Raw genomic sequence first — 22,661 nt, 5'->3', positions numbered from 1 at the left:
CTTCTATCTTCATCCATCCGACGCGGAGCGGGTCCATCGTCAAGACATCCGACGCGGAGCATCCTCTTCATCCAACGACTAAAGCTGAATGTAGGTACCTTTAAGTGACGTCATCCAATATGGTGTCCCTTAGATTCCGATTGGCTGATAGAATTCTATCAGCCAATCGTAATTAAGGTAGAAAAAAATCCTATTGGCTGATGCAATCAGTCAATAGGATTGAAGTTCAATCCTATTGGCTGATCCAATCAGCCAATAGGATTGAGCTTGCATTCTATTGGCTGTTCCAATTCAAGTGTTCATTCTTACTTGGGAGGCTGTATACCAACAGAATGAGGGACCATTTTTTCTTGCCAACCTCCCTGGCACAGATACCAAGACTAGTAAAGTATAAAGGTTTCTGTTATTTCTCCTTTTTATTTTAAAACTGCTTGTGTATAATTTTACTTGTTAACATCTTTTTATTAATAATGCACTGTGCATAATTTTTTGGCATAATAAATAATTCCTTTATTAAGATTTTGCCTTTGTCTAATATTTAAAACACGTTACTGAAAGAGACTGGTAGTATTAAGACTGTGATTTTAGGTTATTTTTTTGCTAAAATGTATTCTGAGTTTTCTTAGGATTGCAAACACAGGTAAAGAAGTGGAGTGAACCGAGCGCAGGTGATAAAGCCTTAAGCTTACACTCAAGATAGCCCCCTAGTGGATTAACAGTGGGCAGAGAACAAGTTCGGAGATAGAGAGTATGCGCTATATAGCTAAAAAGGCTAGAGTGCTATAATGATATGACAGTTGATAACAGTATTTATTAAGTTTAAATAGTAAAATAAAACATTGATTAAATACATGGATCCATGATTAAAACAATATAATAAGATAAAAGAAGAGGCTATAATTAGCCAGACATTGAGCCAATTTAAAATGCGTGGAACAATATAGATTTGCTGGTGTTAAAGCTGTGTAGTGCGGCAGATTATGTGGCTAATGTTAAAAGTTACAACAACATGGTGTGAACAATCAATATACAACAAATAAATAAATGTCCAGATTAGGTCCAAAAAAGATAATTATTGAAACAATGTGTCCAAAATAACTCTCCAAATAAAAGTAAAATGTATATAAAAGTAAAATGTGGTGAATCCTCCTTAAGGTGTCGTGGAGATGTGCTGGGTGTGATAAATGCGTGCTCCAAAAATTGGTAAAATGGGAAAAAATATGGTAAAAAACACAGAAAAAAACACAGAAAAAAACAAAAGAAAATCAAAAATGGAGGTGCACAGTGAAAAAAAGGAAAAACAATATGATAATGCAAAAATGTAGATGCTCAAAAAACAAAAAATGCTTATGAAATAAGTGTGAAAAGCTGCTGATGCACAAATATCCAAAAAGAAACCAGAAAATCACATATCCATAATTTCAAAGACATAAAAACAACAACAAACCTGTAAAAGAAAAGAAAGAACAATAGTGCAAAACTGTTTGTACACAGTAAATCAAGATTGAAAATAAGCTCACCAGTATGTCAACGCGTTTCGGCCTTAATTAGGCCTTTCTCATAACTCATAACGGACAGGGCACTCTCATACCTGGTCCTGTAAGAGAGTGCAGTCCTGTCTGGGGTTAACTGCCTGTGACTCTGTGGACAGCACAGCTTCCTGTGAGTGCCCGTGAGCACCCAGGGCTGAGCATGTTACAGGGTCATGGGATGTGTACCCGGTCCGGTATGAGAGTGCAGTCTTCTTCTGTGTTTTGTATATATATATATATATATATATATATATATACACACAATGTATTATTAGATTTTAGTGCTTTGGGAATTTGCTAGTGTGAAAATCCCAGTACTAAAAGAAATTGTGACTCTCACAATTTCCAAAGGCAAAAAGTCAATGCATTATATTAGTCACCCAATGCAAACTTTTACTATGGAGGCATACCAGCTGCAGACCAAGGAAATAAAGGGACTGTTATGCCAGGAGAGATTCCCTCTCATGGAAAGACTAAGGAGTTATTGATACAAGTTCTTTTGGAATATGATTGCAGCCAGGCTGCACAAGCTGAAGCCTCAGGAGAGGTGTCTGCAGCGGTGAGCAGTGATTCATCAGGATCTGGAGATCCATTGGACTGTTATTTGCAAACTGTTTTAAAGCATATGGGCTCAGCGGATCCAAGTTTGCGCATGGAGCTGATCTTCAAATTCCAAGAGAGACAGGCTGCTAGGGAAGCAGCTGAGAGGGAGGCTGCTGAGCAATATGCTGAGAGAGAGAGAGAGGCTCTGGCCGCAGAGAGACAGGCTGAGAGAGAGAGGCTCTGGCTGCAGAGAGACAGGCTGCTGAACGACAGGCTGAATCAGTTACAGCTTGCTCGATTGGAGAGAGAAACTCTCACCTGTTAGTGAACCTAGAGACTCCTCTTTAATCAGATCATGGGCAGAGAGTTTCCCTACCATGGAGAAAGATGGAGACTTGGATGTATTCCTGCGCAGCTTTGAAAAAGTTTACAGACAGTTCCAGCTGCCAAGGGAGCAGTTGGCCAAGTACCTTACCCTTGGGTCTGAAAGGTCCTGCACTGGAAGCTTTTGCTGAGTTTGATCAGGACTGCGATGCAATTAAAGCTGCACTGCAGAGGAGGTATAATCTCACTCCTGAGGTGTACAGAAAGAAATTCTGTACTCTGCAGAGGGGTATATCAGAGCTATACTGCAGTTGTTGGAAACCTGACGACAGCCTTTAAACAGTGGATCAGAGGGCTAAAGATAGCCACTATGGAGGTGCTGAAAAATCTAATGGTGAAGGAACAATTTGTACAGCTGTGCCCAGCAGAAGTACAGGAATGGGCCCTTGATAGGAGACCCAAAACAGCATTGGAGGCGGGTGAGCTGCCAGATTTTTACACAGCCAACAGGTCACCAGTGAATGGGAGAAAATCCTTTGTTAAGGGGGCATCCACCTGGAAAGAAGCTGTTCCACGACCGCCCTTCACAAAGTCTGTTGTGCCTTTGTCTAATGTGTCGATTCCCTCTAGGAAAGGAGGGGTGAGTGCTACACCTGAGCAGGGAGATACCCGCAAGTGTTTTGCTTGTCACAAAATGGGTCACATCAGTACTAACTGCCCAGAAAGGAAGAAAACCTTAAGCATCAGCAGGATGAGGCCACTCCTCAGGATTACCATCTTCTGTTTTGTTTGTGACCCGTATTTAAAAGAGTGGAATAGTGTGCGCTAAAGGATGGTATTGCAAAACACTAACTCTAAAGATACAATCTCTGCTTGTATCAGAAACAAGTAAATAACCTACAGTTATTTACTTGTTTGTGACCCGGCCAGAGGAAAGTAACAATGAGAACTTACAACCTGTAAATGTTAGAGATAAGGTAACATTGGGGCTTCGGGACACGGGTGCAGAAGTGACTATTGTGCGTCCAGAGCTAGTGAGCTCTGAGGACATTATGCCTGGAAAGACTCTAGCTGTAAAAGGTATTGGGGGAGTACACTCTACAGTGCATATGGCACAAGTGTATCTAGACTGGGGAGCAGGGAGAGGGTTAAGAGATGTGGGAGTGTCAGATAACATTGCTACAAATGTACTGCTTCATACTGATTTGGGGAGGTTATCACAGTATATGCCAAACCATGATACCTGTGACATAGGAAAACAAGATATGGGTCCTAATGTACAAGTGACCGTGTGTAACTATGCCAAGAAGGGGAGGAGGGGCAGGGTGTGTGTGTGACACAGCCTTTACCTCAATCAGACTTGTCTGCAGTGCACTGTGAAAATGTGGAAGGATGCACTGACAGGGAGGGAGAGCCGATTGAGAATGATAGTCTGTTGGTGCTTGAACCAATCAGCCCTCAGTACCTGGAGTGTGTGGAAGTAGTGCCAGAAGGGAAGGGTCCCTCAGTATCAGTGGTTACTTGACAGCAGTCTGCCCAGATTATGTGTGTGGCCCCCTTGATCTGATCAGGAAGGAGTGGGAAGGAATATTGGGCACTCAAGAAACGAACATTTATCAGAATGGTTAGATGGAATATTACACCCACTGATATTTAAATTGAGTAGCCATTTGCATGATACGAAACAGCTATTAAAAGAATTGAAAGATATAACATGGGAACAGAACTATAGTTGGCTTACTATCGATGTACAAGCACTATACTCTTCAATTCCACACGACATGGGTTTGAAAGCTATTGAATTTTTTATCAAGAGAATAACTGGTCAGCATCAGATATTTGGTAATTACATCTCAAGAGTAACCCAATACTTGCTAACTCACAAGTACTTTACCTTTGAGGGGGTCTTTTACCTTCAGAGATGTGGGACAGCTATGGGGGCAAAATTTGCCCCCTCCTATGCCAACCTGTTTATGGGTTGGTGGGAGCTGTCCCACATCTATGGATGTCAGGACCCCCTCAGAGATAGGATAATATACTACAAACGTTTTATTGATGATCTGATATGTATATGGGATGGTGAAGCTGATAGTGCGAAAAAATTGGTTTCATTACTAAATACCAATGATGTTGGCATACAATTTACTTTTGAGTGGGCAAAGCACGAAACACATTACTTAGATGTCCAACTAAGAGGCAAAGCAGAGGGCTCCATAGAAACTGAAGTATATGTCAAACCAATTACAGGCAACACCTTATTACATGCAAACAGTCACCCTAGAAGAGTTTTTGGTTCAGTAGCAAAAGGACAATTCACCAGATTGAAGAGGAATTGTAGTACAGACCAACTATTTGAAAAACATGCACACATTCTATCAAATAAATTAAAAGCCAGGGGCTACTCAAAAAATCTGATTAGGAACAGAAAGGACACATTGTCAAAAATAAAGAGAGAAGATCTTTTGGAGGATAAAATGTATACAAGGCAAAAAAATGGCGGGGATGAAAGGGTTACGTTTGTTACACAATACAGTAACCAGTATCACCAGATTTGTAAAATCATCCAGAAACATTTACCTATGCTACAAGCAGAGGACAAATTAATCAATACAGTGAAATAAGGGTGCAGGTTTTCCTTTAAGAAGGGTATGTCCTTGGGAAACAGAATAGCAACAACACGTTTAAAAGAAACTGAGATTAAGCAAAGTTTGTGGCTCACAATAACAGGTACTTACCATTGTAGCAACCACACATGCAAGGCATGCGAGTTTCTACAACCAGGAAACCAATTTAGAAGTTCTGTCACAGGACAAACATTCAGCCACAAGATGTGCTTCAACTGTAGACAGAATAATGTAATTTACTTATTAACGTGTGACCTATGTGACCTACAATATGTAGGACTCACCTCTAGGGAAGTACGTGAAAGAATTAGGGAGCATGTTTCCAGCATTAAGAAGGGTATACTGACAACACCATTGGTACAACACTTCAAAGTAAAACACCAAAGTAACCCAATCTCCCTAAAGTGGACAATAATTGAGAAACCCACAAAAGGAAAGACATTTACAGAAGATTTCTTATCACTAAGAGATACATAAACTTAAAACTAGGATATCAGCAGGCTTAAATAGTGAATACGATCTAATCAACTTTTGGCAAGTTTAAATAGAGCCATTTGTGTCAAAATGTTATATAATAAAAAATTTCACACAAATTTTTTTTTTTTATAATTAAAATGACTATGAACTGAGGGATAATTAACTTACCTTAGTAGAAGAGCTCAAATGTTATAAACTAAAAATTAAAAACTAAAAACTAGAATTGAAATCAAATATAAAAATCCAACCAATATAATAATGACAAAGATAGAGGGCAGAATATATAATATATAATCATGGAAATAGGTAATCCAACTGAACAGTTTTTTAATATGACCATTATGTAAAAGTTCAAGTAGGAACAAGATTTTATCTATAACATATGTTTGATATCATGTTATATGTATATATCTATTTCATTGTTGAATAGGTCAAATGTAATACAGTACTCAGTATGGTTAATTTCACCTGTCAATGCTGACAACTGACATAACAAAATAGTGCTCTATACGCTTGAAATAAGTGGAAAACTTAGGAGTGTCATAATGACACTCTTTACCTATGTATTTATAGGATAGACTCAATAAGCTTAAGTGAGACTTAGGGCTTAGCACTATTAGTGAAACCGTTCAAATTTGTCTTTTTATTTACTTTATTCTATCTATTTATTTTAATCTAACATCATTGTTAACGGAATGGAGAACACGAAACCAAATAATATAAAAATAGTGATGTAGTGATGTTAATTTAATAAATTGGTATTAAATAAATAACATATCGGCTAGACTGTAGAAATGTTCAGCAAGAGCATCAGTGACCATATATATGTGTATAATTAAGTCATTTTGAGATCGGCACTAGTGCATATCTAAATGTTTAACATACATAGGATTTATACTCTCTCTCTCTCTCTCTCTCTCTCTCTCTCTCTCTCTCTCTCTCTCTATATATATATATATATATAATGTCAAAGATGCAAAGCTATATAGATTCTTCTCTTGTAATATCTTATTACATTCAAATACAACTAAGCACCTGTTCAGGTAGACAAGGGAGTGGTTTAGACACAGACAAGCATCCAATCAGGTAGCTAGTAGTTCAATTGTTTTAACCAATAAAAATTTGGTGGGGATTTTAAAATGTCCTGTGTTTGTAATTTCCTTAAGCTATGACTATGGCTGTTGCCGAAACGCGTAAGTCAGAAGGAATACTGAGCTATCTGTAATGTGTTGTCTTATCGTATGATGTTTTATGGAAGCCAACAAGCTAAATAAAAGTTAAGTTTTATATATCGAATATGCCTGGTGCTGATCATTGATCATTGGATCATTCAGACATCCAGTACTCCCAGAACACACAAACGTTTGCCTAATATATCATACAAACTGAGTGCCCATAAGTTCAGCCCTTTATGCAAGCAAGTAATACCCCTTATAACACTAGGATTACTGCTTACCCTTCCCCTAATGGGGATACTGTCAGCCTTTCTGAATTATCACAGTCGTTCCAGAAAAAATGACTGAACATACCTCATTGCTGTATAGCAAGAAACCGTTCCTCACACTGAAGTTTTCCTGTACTCCTCAGCTTCTGTGGGAACAGCAGTGGACCTTAGTTACAAATGCTAAGATCATGATCCTCCAGGCAGAAATCTTCATCTATCTCTTGCCTGAGAGTAAATAGTACACACCGGTACCATTTAAAAATAACAAACTCTTGCTTGAAGAAGAATAAAAACTAATACTTTATCCCCTCTTTCACTTTACCCTTCCTGCTTAGAGCCGGCAAAGAGAATGACTGGGGGGTGGAGTTAAGGGGGGAGCTATATAGACAGCTCTGCTGTGGGTGCTCTCTTTGCCACTTCCTGTTAGGAAGGATAAAATCCCACAAGTAAGGATGAAACCGTGGACTTGGTACATCTTGCAAAAGAAATCTATCATGTAAATATGATAAAAGCCTATTATGACAGAAAACCCACTGTGTTAACTTTGTATAGTTTGCCTGGAGAGGAGCACGAGACAGACCCCCTTGTTGATTTACTGGCCCCAACCAGAAAAACCAACACACTAGAAGCCACACAGGTTAGTGCCAACTTAACTGGGGATCAGAGGCATCAGCTGTCTGAGGTGCTTAGGCCTTAGTACAGAGTGTTCACAGGGAAGCCTGGCAGAACACACTTAGTCACACATCATGTACACACTGGGAATCACCATCCACTGCAGGTCAGACATAAAAAAGGAGATAGAGGAAATGCTAGAGCTGGGAGTGATTTGCCAGTCCCACAGCCCCTGGGCCTCCCCAGTAGTACTAGTCCACAAAAAGGACAAAACCACTAAGTTGTGTGGATTACAGAAAGCTAAATTTAGTGACTGAATTTGATGCTTATCCTATGCCTCACATAGATGAGCTATTGGACAGACTAGCAGGGGACAAATTTCTGAGCATCATGGATCTTAGCAGGGGATACTGGCAGATCCCTATGACCCCAGAAGCACAAGAGAGGTTTGCCTTTATCACTCCTTTTGGGTTTTATGAATTCCAGGTGATGTCCTTTGGGATGAAAAATGCCCCTGCCAAATTTCAATGACTAGTTAACCACTTGTTGGAGAGGCTAGAGGGGCACGCTGTTGCGTACCTGGATGATATTGCAGTGTGATACCTGGGGTGAACACCTCACACATTTAGCCAGTGTATTGTACCGAATAGCCACTGCTGGGCTAAAGATGAACCCAGATAAGTGTCCGCTGGACATGGGGGAGGTTCAGTACTTGGGTCACCTGGTGGGATGAGGGATACTGTGCCCAGAGCAAAGTAAAACTGAAGTCATAATGGCTTGGCCTACCCAAAGACAAAGAAACAGGTTATGTTCTTCCTGGGTACTATAGAAAGTTTGTGCCACACTGTAGGACCATAGCCAAACCACTAACAGACCTTTGGGGGGAAAAACTACCTTGGACAGTTAAATGGACCCCTAAGTGTGACAGGGCGCTTTAACTCCTTAAGGACCAGCGACGTACCCTGTATGTCGCAGGCCTTTTTTTGGGACTTGATTGTTTTATAATGTGGTCTTTCCACTAGCATTGAGACTGCTCTATTCCACAAAGCCTGCTGGAGGGAGGGAATTAATAGTGTGTTCTTGCTAGACTTGAGCTATTATGTCCTGAAAAAACCCTTAACGACCAGTGACATACAGGGTACATTGTGGTCATTAAGGGGTTAAATTCCTTGAAAATTGCCCTTTCTGATTCCCCTGTGCTACAGGCACCTGGTTTTCACAGATTCATAGTTCAAACGGATGCTTCTAACATTGGGCTAGGGGCTGTTTATATATCACATTTATTCACATGATTTTTCTTTTGTTTGTGATTGAAGTTATTTGTTTCTAGGGGCTGTTCTGAGTCAGGTGAAGAAAGAAGAGCACCCAATTGTGTACCTCAGCAGGAAATTACTTCAACGAGAAGTGGCCTATGCCACTGTTGATAAAGAAAGCCTTGCTATAGTTTGGGCCTTGCAAAAGCTACAGCCTTATCTGTATGGACGCCAGTTTACAGTGATTACTTACCACAACCCCTTACACTGGTTACATAGGGTAGCTGGTTCAAATGGTAAACCCCTCAGGTGAAGCCTAGCTCTACAACAATATGAGTTTACCATACAACAGAAAAAGGGCAGTATGCATGGTAACGCTGATGGTCTTTCACGCCAGGGGGAGTGTCCCCTTTGATACGCAGCTGGAGTGGCTGGTGTGCCACCTCCCTTTGCGTCTCTTATTTGGGGGAGGTGTCATGAATTCCTCATGAATGAGATGCTAAGGGGTTAATTTTCTGTAGTTGTGTGCTAAAAACATGTTTTTTTTTCAAGAAGAACTGTGCTGCTGTGTTTATGGGTTTTCCTTTGATCAACCAGACCCCCTCATAAATAGCTTGTAAGATGCCTAAGAAGAGAACTTTATTGTCTAAATAGTAATTTTATTACCACAACCTTTCAGAAAGGGATTGATGAAACACAGGGGTCATTGATAGGACACTCAGCCCTGTAAATTAGTGCTTTTGTATGTAATAATGCTTCAGAAACATAAAGAATGCAATATATATGGTGTTTGGTATCAAAATACTCTTCACAACATCACTAAGAGATTGCCTTTCTTGTATATGGAATAGATTTACCTAACGGAAATTATAAGGTGTTCCATAATTAAGGCAAAGATTTAGGAATTTTATTGACTGTCGTAAAAGAGGGGTTTCCTAGCCTCTGGAAATAGGGTGGGTCAAGCAACTTGATCTCTTGGAAGCATTTATAAAATGTTGCGTTTTTACCAATTCAAATGTTCATTCTTACTTGGGAGGCTGTATAGCAACACAGTGAGGGACCATTTTTTCCTGCCAACCTCCCTGGCACAAATACCAAGACTAGTAAAGTATAAAGGTTTCTGTTATTTCTCCTTTTTATTTTAAAACTGTTTGCTTGTGTATAATTTTACTTGTTAACATCTTTTTATTAATAATGCACTGTGCATAATTTTTTTGGCATAATAAATAATTCCTCTATTAAGATTTTGTCTTTGTCTAATATTTGAACCACGTTACTGAAAGAGATTGGTAGTATTAAGACTGCTTTTAGGTTATTTTTTTGCTAAATTGTATTCTGGGTTTCCTTAGGATATCCCATAAAATCTTAAGTTGTGGCAGCTTAGAGCTAATTGTAGTTTAGTGTGGGTGGCATTAAAGGGGAGTTTTGGGCATTTTTTTATGTCTAGTACAGACTAGAGTGTTGTTAACCCTTGCACCTACTGAACTAAGTCACAGTCTTGCCTGGAGTGGCTAGACTGCGACAGATCAGTGACAGTAGAAAGGGTCTGTTAACCTTTTATGTGCCAGTCACTGGGTTTATCACAGTTTAGAACACTATTAGTTAAAAAAAAAAAAGAAGGAAATTTTAACTTGCTGCAGGATGCATTTTTTAAACACTTCCTTCTCCCTTGGTTATAATTGAAGCATCAGATTCTTATGGAGTAGAGATTAGGCCTCAGTATTAAAATTTAACTTTTATTTCAATGCTTTAAAATGAGACACACAACTAAATTAAAAACACAAACTAAATGGGGACATTCACACTGGGTAGTACTGGGATATTCGATTAATCCTGGGATTCTCCCACTGAGAAGCAACAGTTGGTACTTAAATAATCCACACAAATGTAATCTATTGAATATTTAGATTTCACCTAAGTATCTCATGTGATCTTGTTCTGAATACTTGTGAAAAAATATAGTGATCTCGATTATAGTAATTCTATACTATTCAGTATATTTTGTAGAGATAACTGAATTCTTGCATGTGTTGTCCCTTTTGAATAGGTAAATATGGCGAATGTTAGCTATAGTATCCCTGATAATATTAGTATTTTGTACTGATGATACAATTTATAATATCATCCACTTGGATAAACTGGATTAATTGTTATGATTCCACATAAATATCCAAAATAATCTTATCCAGAATAAAGTGAATATATATATTAGCTTATACATAAAGTAAAGATTTTGTGTTGGGGTCTATAATCGCCTCATATATTGCATATATTGTCTCTTTGATGGGGTAAACTTTGCAAATGTTTTCTGATATCACTGTTGATATTAATATCTCAACAATGTTCAACGGTTTAATTACCAAAATTTCCTTAATTATCCCTTTATTTTGATGTGTGATTATTTTTAGATGGTGATTTGTGATTGTACTCAATTGATTCAATAGTTATTTATAATAGATCCTTTTGCAAGAATAACTGGATTAGTGCATGTACTGTCCCTTTAATACGGTAAATCTAACTAAAGTTTACTTTAGTATCACGAATGGTGTTTGTATTTGGGACTGATGATGCGTATTATCATACCATTAATTTATGTTCTATGTTATCACAGTTGTTTGCACGCATGGGGTTTTCTGCTCGTATTACAAGTTAAAAATAAACGCTATGCCTTGAGCGTAATTGAGATTTGGGCAAGAATAATTACTGCGTCCTCAGAGCTCTGGTTAACTGTTTCGTGAAACAAGAATGTCACAAAACACATGAAAAATACATTACAAAGTAAACAGACTCATAATAACATTAAAAAAAATTCCACACAAACGTTATAATGGCTCAAAGATATGAGGTCTAAGGTGTTAGAAAAAAATTAATTTATACTTACCTGATCAATTAATTTCTTGTACGATATGACGAGTCCACGGATTTCATACTTACTTGTGGGATTTATCCTCCTGCTAACAGGAAGTGGCAAAGAGCACCACAGCTGTATATATAGCTCCTCCCTTCCCTCCACCTCCAGTCATTCGACCGAAGTTAGGAAGAGAAAGGAAAAGCCAAAGGTGCAGAGGTGACTGAAGTTAACAAAAAATATATATAATCCAAATCTGTCTTAAAAAAACAACAGAGTGGGCCGTGGACTCGTCATATCGTAGAAGAAATTAATTTATCAGGTAAGCATAAATTTATTTTTCTTCTACAAGATATGACGAGTCCACGGATTTCATCCTTACTTGTGGGATATAATACCAAAGCTACAGGACACGGATGAAAGGGAGGGAACAAGACAGGAACCTAAACGGAAGGCACAACTGCTTGAAGAACCTTTCTCCCAAAACCAGCCTCAGAAGAAGCAAAAGTATCAAATTTGGAAAAAGTATGAAGAGACGACCAAGTCGCAGCCTTGCAAATCTGTTCAACAGAAGCATCGTTTTTAAATGCCCATGAGGAAGCCACAGCCCTAGTAGAATGAGTCGTAATTCTTTCAGGAGGCTGCTGTCCAGCAGTCTCATATGCCAGGCGGATGATACTCTTCAGCCAAAAAGAAAGAGAGGTAGGCGTAGCTTTCTGACTCCTAGGCTTTCCAGAAAAAAACAATGAATAATGAAGAAGATTGACGGAAATCCTTAGTCGCCTGCAAGTAAAACTTCAAGGCACGGACCATGTCCAAGTTATGCAACAGACACTCCTTATTAGAAGAAGGATTAGGACAAAAAGAAGGAACAACAATTTCCTGATTAACATTCTTATTTGAAACAACCTTAGGAAGGAACCCAGGTTTGGTACGTAGAACCACCTTATCAGAATGAAAAATAAGATAAGGCGAGTCACATTGAAGTGCTGAAAGCTCAGAAACTCTACGAGCAGAAGAAATAGCAACCAAAAACAAAACTTTCCAAGATAACAACTTAATATCTATGGAATGCATGGGTTCAAACGGAACCCCTTGAAGAACATTAAGAACTAAATTCAAACTCCAGGGTGGAGCAATTGGTCTAAACACAGGCCTGATTCTAGTCAGAGCTTGACAAAATGACTGAATGTCTGGAACATCTGCCAAACGTTTGTGTAGTAAAATCGACAAAGCAGAAATTTGTCCCTTTAAGGTACTCGCTGATAATCCTTTCTCCAATCCTTCTTGGAGAAAGGACAGAATCCTGGGAATCCTAACTTTACTCCATGAGTAGCTCTTGGATTCACACCAAAAAAGATATTTACGCCAAATCTTATGATAGATCTTTCTGGTGACAGGCTTACGTGCCTGATCAAAGTATCGATGACCGAATCAGAGAAACCCCGCTTAGATAAAATCAAGCGTTCAATCTCCAAGCAGTCAGCTGCAGAGAAATTAGATTTGGATGTTGGAAAGGACCTTGAATGAGCAGGTCCAGTCTCACTGGAAGTTTCCACGGAGGCCGAGAGGACATGTCCACTAGACCTGCATACCAAGTCCTGCGTGGCTACGCAGGCGCAAATAGAATTACTGAAGCTCTCTCCTGTTTGATCCGAGCAATCACCCGGGGAAGGAGAGGAAACACATAAGCTAGGTTGAACGACCAAGGCACTGCCAAGGCATCTATCAGTTCGGCCTGAGGATCCCTCGAACTGGATCTGTATCTTGGGAGCTTGGCATTCTGTTGAGACGCCATCAGATCCAATTCCGGTCTGCCCCATCGGAGAATCAGTGAGGCAAAAACCTCCGGATGGAGTTCCCAGTCCCCTGGATGAAAAGCCTGTCGGCTTAAAAAGTCTGCTTCCCAGTTGTCCACACCTGGGATGTAAATTGCTGACAGATAACAAGAGTGGGCCTCCGCCCATCAAATGATTTTGGATACCTCTATCATCGCTAAGGAACTCCTCGTTCCTCCCTGATGATTGATGTAAGCCACAGTCGTAATGTTTTCCGACTGGAACCTGATGAATTTGGCCGAGGCCAACTGAGGCCATGCCTGAAACGCATTGAATATTGCTCTTAATTACAGAATATTGATTGGAAGTAGAGACTCCACCTGAGTCCATACACCCTGAACCTTCAGGGAATTCCAGACTGCACCCCAGCCCAGTAGACTGGCGTCCGTTGTCACTATCACCCACGAGGGTCTGCGGAAACACGTCCCTTGGGACAGATGATCCAGCGACAACCACCAGAGAAGAGAGTCTCTGGTCCAAATTTATCTGAGGAGATAGATTTGCATAATCCCCATTCCACTGTCCGAGCATGCACAGTTGCAGTGGTCTGAGATGAAATTGAGCAAACGGAATTATGTCCATTGCCGACGCCATTAATCCAATTACCTCCATGCACTGAGCCACTGATGGCCGAGGATTGGACTGAAGGGCTCGGCATGTATTTAGAATCTTCAACTTTCTGACCTCCGTCAAGAAAATTTTCATAGATATGGAATCTATTAGAAATCCCAAGAAAGGAACCCTTGTCTGTGGAATTAATGAACTCTTTTCTAGGTTCACCTTCCACCCGGTGAGTCCTCAGAATGGACAGAACCATGTCTGTATGAGACTTTGTCAGATAGTAAGATGACGCCTGGATCAGAATATCGTCCAGATAAGGCGCCGCTGCGATGCCCCGCGGCCTGTGAACCGCCAGAAGGGACCCTAGAACCTTTGTGAAGATCCTGGGAGCTGTGGCCAACCCGAAGGGAAGAGCCACGAACTGAAAATGTTTGTCCAGGAAGCGAAACCTTAGGAACTGATGATGTTGCTTGTGGATGGGAATATGAAGGTAAGCATCCTTCAAGTCCATGGTAGTCATATACTGACCCTCCTGGATCAATGGTAGGATTGTTCGAATAGTCTCCATCTTGAAGGATGGGACTCTGAGAAACTTGTTTAGACTCTTGAGGTGGATCTGAACGTTCCCTCTTTTTTGGGAACCACGAAAAGATTTGAGTAAAACCCCTGTCCCTGTTCAAGTCTTGGAAAGGGACAAATTACTCCCATAGTAGAGAGGTCTTTTACACAACGTAAGAACGCCTCTCTTTTTATCTGGTCTAGACAATCGTGAAAGAAGAAATCTCCCTCTTGGGAGAAAACTTTTGAATTCCAGTTGATACCCGTGGGTCACGATTTCCAGTGCCCAGGGGTCCTGAACATATCTTGCCCAAGCCTGGGCAAAGAAAGAATGTCTGCCCCTACTAGATTCGGTCCCAGATCGGGGGCCGCCCCTTCATGCTGTCTTTGTAGTAGCAGAGGGCTTCTTGGGTTGTTTACCCTTGTTCCAAGCCTGGTTGGGTCTCCAGACGGACCTTGCCTGAGCAAAATTCCCTTCCTGCTTTGAGGAGGAAGAAGAGGGTACTCCTTTAAATTTCCGAAAATGAAAAAATGATTTTGTTTACCCCTCATCTTAACTTATCCTGAGGTAGAGCGTGACCTTTACCTCCAGTAATGTCAGAAATGATTTCCTTCAACTCAGGCTCGAATAGGGTCTTATCCTTGAAAGGAATAGCCAAGAGCTTTGACTTAGATGACACATCAGCAGATCACGATTTTAACCATAACGCTCTACACGCTAAAATGGCAAATCCTGCATTTTTAGCCGCCAACTTAGCAATTTGAAAGGAGGCATCTGTGATAAAAGAATTAGCTAGCTTAAGAGCCTTAATTCTATCTAAAATGTCCTCTAAGGGGGGTCTCAATTTTAAGACACTCTTCTAAGGCATCAAACCAGAAAGCCGCTGCAGTAGTAACTGGAACAATGCAGGCTGTCGGTTGTAAAAGGAAACCCTGATGAATAAATAACTTCTTTAGAAGACCCTCTAATTTATTATCCATAGGGTCTTTGAAAGCACAGCTGTCCTCAATAGGAACAGTCTGCCAAGAGTCCCGAATGGTGTCTGATATGGGATACATTTTCTTAAAATTAGGAGGAGAAAACGGTATACCCGGTCTGTCCCACTCCTTTTTGATAATCTCCGAAATTCTCTTAGGAACCGGAAAAACCATCAGTGTAAGCGGGTACTTCTAGATATTTATCCATTTTACACAATTTCTCTGGTGGTACCCCTTCTCTTACAGGGAAAAATGTCAGCCAGTTCCTCAGAAATAAAAGACTGAATATACCTCAATGCTGCTTGTAGCATGACACCGTTCTCCACACTGAAGATTTCTCTTGCACTACCTTCAGAAGCTCTGTGGGAACCAGAATGGATCTTAGTTACATCTGCTAAGATCATCAACCTCAGGGCAGAAAACATTTCTTCATACCTAAATCCATTTCTCCCTGAGGAAAATAGTACTCACCGGTACCATTTTAAAATAAACTTCTTGATTGAAGAATCTAAAACTAACACCTCACTTTACCTCTTCCTATTACTAACACAGGCAAAGAGAATGACTGGAGGTGGAGGAGCTATATATACAGCTCTGCTGTGGTGCTCTTTGCCACTTCCTGTTAGCAGGAGGATAAATCCCACAAGGATGAAATCCGTGGACTTGTCATATCTTGTAGAAGAAAAAAGCAGGCAAAGGGCTTTACAATTGAGATACATACATATACTTGTGTGTACATATGTATTTATATGTGTATACAGTATATGTATTTAGGTGTTTATATGTGTATATATGTCTGTAAATACATATGTATATAGACATATATATAAGAGCATTGACGCCCTTTGCAGTTAAGTAAATGAAAACATGTAAAAGCATATTTATGCCATATTCACTTAATCAAAAAGGGTTATACTGTGTATTTACTGTGAATATTACATATTCCAATGTTTTGTGAGGAAAAGAAAGGAAGAGAAAGGAAAAGAGAAAGGAAAAGGGAAAGAGAAAAGGGAAAATGAAAAGAGAAAAGGAAAAGAAAAAAAAAGGAAAAGAGAAAAGGAAGAGAGAAATATTAATAAATAGAACATATTCCTCTATGTGAAGAACATTGGGATGTTAAATATCCATATTTTCATGTCGAGTTAACGCACTTATTTTTCCACTGTTTTTGCTCCATTGACTTCTATGGGAGAATAAGGTTATCGTACGCAAGATATCCTAAGTTCGGCTTTTTACACACGATGGGTTAGTGCGCAAGTTAAAACAGTTTGCTTTCAACTCATAAAAACAGTTGAAAGCAAACTGTTTTGAAATTAAACTATTAAAACAGGGTCTCTTACACCAATTAATAGTTGAAAAATATGATATGCAAGCTGATATTTAGTGGAGAATGGATAATTTTAAGGGGCAATGGGGAGATTTAAAAAAAATCTTCATTCAAATCAGCATCAGAATATACTTGAGTATGTCTTATATGTGCAACTTTTGCAAGATGGAATAGTAGGAACCTGTGAATAGCTTATTTGTTTACTAATCGTTTATCCTTGAATTTATATAAAGGAAAGAGTATACTTGAAGTTATTCATTGATTATTATCCCTTTGATTTTTATTGTTTTATTACAGCAATTTATATTTTTCCTTTGGCGGCACCAATTGAAATAAGATTTTTCATTGTATATGGATTTTTTTCTTCCATTTTTCTATATGTGTTAAAATGCAATAAAAAAACAAACAAATAAAAAAAACATCATAAGCATTGCAAACAATTATTATGATTCCACTTACGTAGCCATACTACAGAAAATAATGTTTCTATGAATGAATGAATCAAACAAATAATTTAATGGAAAATATTTATTTCAAATTATCAAATTAAAAATCTGATGACAAACTAAGAAAACAAAGGCAGAAACAGTGCATCATGGACTGGTATGATAGGTGTCTATTAAACTACAAAAAGGCTGAACAACAACTAATAAGGCAATCTTCTTGTGCATAATGATTTATAGAGAACCGTTAGAATGCTGATTTCACATGGTTGATTTGTCAGTTTAGTTGATTGAAAAAATACTATAACAAAACAAAAGAAAGAAATGCTGAACTAAATGTAACAGAAAAGGAACTCTGGTCACCGGCAAGAACTGAGGGAAAAATGTACCTAGCGAGTACAGCTGGCACACCATGGTGCAAACTTGCATTCACTGCGCTGCAACCCATGGGTAAAACGTATATTGTTGTGTTGTCACATTGGCTGTTGAACTTATTATAAAATGAGCTTGGTAGGTAATAAAGTTTTATATATATATATTTATTGAATCTTCTATTTAGGGACAAATAGTTTGCAAGTGGGAACTATATGGCACTTTATTTTTTAATAAAGCATAATAAATAATTGCTGAACAGCCAAAGTACATTGCCCCACAAACGTTTAGGCCAGCTAGACATGAGAATATTTTAAAGAATGTCAGTAATATCCTTTAGATCCCGTAAATACTGATGCAATAGGATTTTGTTTTAGAGTTCGTTATGCTCTAGTCCATTTCTGGAAACCCTGTTTGTTAAATCCTGGAGATGCTTCTTCACCTAAATTGGAAAAAAAGAAAAATGTAATTTTACTTCAGTATTAATTTGTGGACTGACTTTAGCGCTACAAAAGCACAAAATATGTATTTGTATATATGTAGCCCTTTCCTAAAAACTACCCATTTTCACACTACACACTCTTTTAACTGAGCCATCACCCACTCCTGAACGATCATCCAGTCTTTCTACATCAGAGTCCCATGCCAGCTACTCCGTAATTAAAAGAACATCAGACACAACATTTCATCCCCTTGTATGATGTTTAATTAAAAAAAAAAAATCTAACACAGCAATATACATTCTTTTGTCTGCTTTTATTTCAAAATACCACTGAAACTGTACTTGTTCAACTGTAACATTATGTACAGTAATTGGTTAGATCAGAGGTCATTTACATCCAAACAAAGGAGACCAGGAACATGGATTGCATAAGGTTTTTTAAAGAATACATTTCGAGATTTAAAAACACACACCTAAATGGTGCTAACAAACTCATGAAGGCTATTTTATCTGAGGTCTATAGAGTGCTTTCTCACTCTCTCCCAGTTACAGTGGCAAGAATTTTCAAGAACTGTCCGCTGTATTCAATGCCCTACTTGTCTGTGCAACACTGAAATGCTACAATGAACAGTGCAGGCAGTCTTGTATAATTGACAGAGCACCTTATATTCTAAAAACATAAATTATGCTTACCTGATAATTTCCTTTTCTTCTGATGGAAAGAGTCCACAGCTGCATTCATTACTTTTGGGAAATAAGAACCTGGCCACCAGGAGGAGGCAAAGACAACCAAATAAAAGGCTTAAATACTCCTCCCACTCCCCTCATCCCCCAGTCATTCTGCAGAGGAACAAGGAACAGTAGAAGAAATATCAGGGTGAAAGGTGCCAGAAGAATAATAAGGACGCCTCACATAAAATTACGGGTGGGGAGGAAATTATCAGGTAAGCATAATATATGTTTTTCTTCTTAAATGGAAAGAGTCCACAGCTGCATTCATTAATTTTGGGAAACCAATACCCAAGCTATAAAGGACACTGAATGCCAAGACGGGAGGGTACAATAGGCAGCCCATACTGAGGGCACCAGGCCTGAACCTCTACCCAATAAAAACCTGCTTTGTCCGAAGCTGAGAAATTTTTTAGAGGAAAAGCCCCAAAGACACTGACTCACAGTCAGTCCAGAAGCCAAACTAGAGACTGCAAAGGGACTCGACTGAGCCAACAGTCCTCCAGGAGACACCGTCGCCCAACAGATGATCCCCCACCCCTCACCCCCCACAAATGAAGGGGACACCAGCCGAAAACCCCCAAGGGGACAAGGCAAAGGAGAACCTGAGGAAACCGAAAGGTCCCCTAATACAAAAAAACACCTCAAAGAGTGAGCCCAGCTCACAGAGACCCAAAGGGGCCCAAACAGGGAAAGGAGGCCACACCTATACCAAGCGAAACCCTGGATAAGACTGGGCACAGAGACAAAACAGACGTCTCTCCAACATCCTGCAAGCACAGAATGCAACTGAAGAGGCAAATTCCTCCCAGTGTCTGACCATAGAATACCAAAGCATTCGACCATGAAAAATTGTGTAATACACCCAGGTGAAAAACCCCACGTTTGAGTGCACCGAGCACAGGAGGACACAGAGGGTACTTGCGAGGAAGAAGCAGTCAAGCAACAAACAGACCGCAAAAGCAACCCCTGGACAGAGGTCACACTCCAGGCAACCTAAGTCACCGGACCTACAAACAGGTCCCTAAAAAGGGGAACACAAAACCTCAATCGAGGCGCCCCCCCCCCCGAGAAGGGGAGTATACCCTCAGAACCCGAAGGAAGAGTAAACCCTCTTCTGAAATCAATGGAGCAAGTTGAAAGGAAAATATATTCCCTAGCAGACTGAGCTAACAGGATAAAGTCAACAAGGCTCACACATGCAGAGGGGACTGCGACCGAATGCAGCGCCTCAGACCGCTCAGCCCTTCTGACCTGCAGACCCACACCCAGCTGGACCAACCCAGCCTCAGGGATCCAAGACAGGGGAACAAACGAATCCTGAAACAGGTACAGGAACGAGCGTAAGGATAGCACAGCCATCTCCACAGAGTACAAGTACAACCCAACTCTAAAAACAGACAGCAAGGCCATAGACCGAAGGATCTATTAAAATAAAGGCCCAATAAGTCTGACTTGGTGCCAGCAAGACCCCAGGGGGAATCCATCCCACCTTTCCGCCTCCCATCCAGGAGAAGCCCCAAGCAAGGACTCTATCTCCATAGGGAGGAGAATATTCCCTAAAGGAAAGGGACGATGCCAGAAAGTGCAACAACTGTACTCAAGGCACGAAACCACCGGCTAATGGGAAAAGAAATTCCCAACACAGACACAGTAGCTTGCCAAGCAGAGGCACAGCCAACCCATTCACCTGCAGAGCAGGGAATCCATGGGAACACTGGCAAGCTGACCAGGGGAATGCAACCCTAAGGTGCACCAGAAATTGGACATCCAGAGCCAGCAGCTGGGTATGAACCAACAACCCTTGAGGCGCAAGACACACAGCTAACCACCAGATGATGGTGGCAAAGAGTAAAAAATACTCTGAAAACCTGGCCAACCATGACGAGGTTAGGTAGATGGACCAAGGACACAGCCCAAGTTCCCACTACCGTGGAACACCCCGACCAGCCCCGAGATCCAAGATTCCAAAACCACCCAAGACTGGGTCAGGAAAAAAGGCCAAGCGAAGCTTCAGCAACTGGAATTCTCAGGGAGAAAAACAGGTCTGGGCACCTAATAGTTCAGGCAAACCTTACCCTAGAACTAAACACCCCAGCTGGCCAAAAAGCCAGGCACAGACACGGATGCATATTCAAAGAATCTGGATAGCGAGAAGAACTCGAAAGCCCAGACCAAAGGAAGGAACCACCCCTAGCTAAAGTCCAACACTCCAAGGAGCAAGGCTAGAAGTCGTATGAAGATACTTCTCAGAGCCTCAGGACAACCAAGGGATACCTCAAGGTAAAAAAAAACAAAACAACAACCTACTAGCAGGACTAGTCTCCGCACAAGCAGATGAAACAAGGAAGAGAAAGGCACTAAGCCTACCCAGCTCTGGAAAACCCTGAGCTAAACAAAGTCCCCGCAGGGAACAATCATCACCCGGAAACACAGATCCCTAAAAGATGATCCAACTCACCCGGAGACAATGGAAGAAGACCCAAAGGTCTCTTATAACTCAGAGAGACAGTACACGTCAAAGAGTAAGAGCTGTATCTAGATACACTATAAACAGCTTACGCGTACACCTGCAACTGGTTTCAAACTGCAAACCTTCCGCATGCTAGACAGCTATCCTGTACAAGCTGTTGGATCAAGCCCAAAAGGACAAATCCAGAGGCCTAAAAATGAAGGCCAAACTACTCAAATGCGGTAAGGGGTGTTAAGCCCTCCAACCCTCCATCACATGGGGGAGGAAAACTCTAAGTTCTGATGAAATAAGATGTCAGATAGAATGGCACATCAGAAAAACTCCCCTGCCCGGCCATCTATGACTGAAGGTTATAAGGACTGAAACAATCCTTCCCGCCTCACGGACCCACAGGTTCTCTCGAATACTTAGTTGAACATGAAAAACAATGATAACCTGAGCACTTGGAGCTTCTACCGAACCAGCCGAGCAGAACAGTGCCACATGTCTGAACAGCCGCAAGACCGAATGAACCCAACAGGACCAGCCTGCACCTAGGGTCCTAACCGGCAACCTAAATCCTCCCTCATAGGGGAAAAAACAGAAAATAGACATTTTTACCATAGGACTAACATGTCCAAAACAAATTCCGAAGAAGTAATAAAGAGTATCAATGCCAGAAGGTTCACAAAGGAAACAAAAACAAATAAAAGACATCCCATCGGATATAAAAAAAATATAAGGCAACCCGGAGGTTAACGCCCAAAAAGACACAGGCCTACTCGCAGGACCAGCCAAACGGAGCCCTATCTTTAAAAAACTGGGAAAGATCTCAAACAAATGACAATCAGGGAGTGGGAGGAGTATTTAAGCCTTTGGTTGGGTCGTCTTTGCCTCCTCCTGGTGGCCAGATTCTTATTTCCCAAAAGTAATGAATGCAGCTGTGGACTCTTTCCATTTAAGAAGAAAATAGAAGTCATTCAAAACAAATGCCACCAGAGGGTTTTTTTCAGGAGGAAACAACGAGAAGGTCTGTCCATTTTGTTCATACAGGGTATCTGCTGTCGAAAATCTGCTTCCATGTTACTTTTAAAGATTAAATAAAGGTTAAAACTATATTAACAAGGTAGAAATCCCCAAATCTGGAATTCCAAAATAAAGAATTATTCCGAAATCCAGACTTTCATTAATATTTATTTTTAAAATAAAATGATAAAAAAATTCAAATTTTCCCCAATGTTCTCTGCCTGTGTTTTTTGGTCTTGTTTTTGTGTTCTAAAATGCTAATTCTAGTCTATATTTAA

At 40.3% G+C, this 22,661-nt stretch overlaps 1 protein-coding gene across 1 annotated transcript in view; it reads right to left on the bottom strand.

Moving 5' to 3' along the window:
* Positions 1–17,432: 17,432 nt before the first annotated feature.
* The window catches only part of LRPAP1 (LDL receptor related protein associated protein 1), a 112,970-nt gene continuing 107,741 nt past the window's right edge, over positions 17,433–22,661 (bottom strand). Inside the window, exon 8 of the mRNA XM_053704181.1 lies at positions 17,433–18,176. Within this exon, the coding sequence (XP_053560156.1) occupies positions 18,108–18,176 (69 nt within the window). The 3' untranslated portion in view covers positions 17,433–18,107. The remainder of the gene's footprint in view (positions 18,177–22,661) is intronic.

This window comes from Bombina bombina, chromosome 2 (assembly GCF_027579735.1).
Source record: "Bombina bombina isolate aBomBom1 chromosome 2, aBomBom1.pri, whole genome shotgun sequence".
Lineage (NCBI taxonomy): Eukaryota > Metazoa > Chordata > Amphibia > Anura > Bombinatoridae > Bombina > Bombina bombina.
The sequence above is the reverse complement of the archived record's forward strand: the minus strand, read 5'-3'. Positions and strand labels throughout refer to the sequence as shown.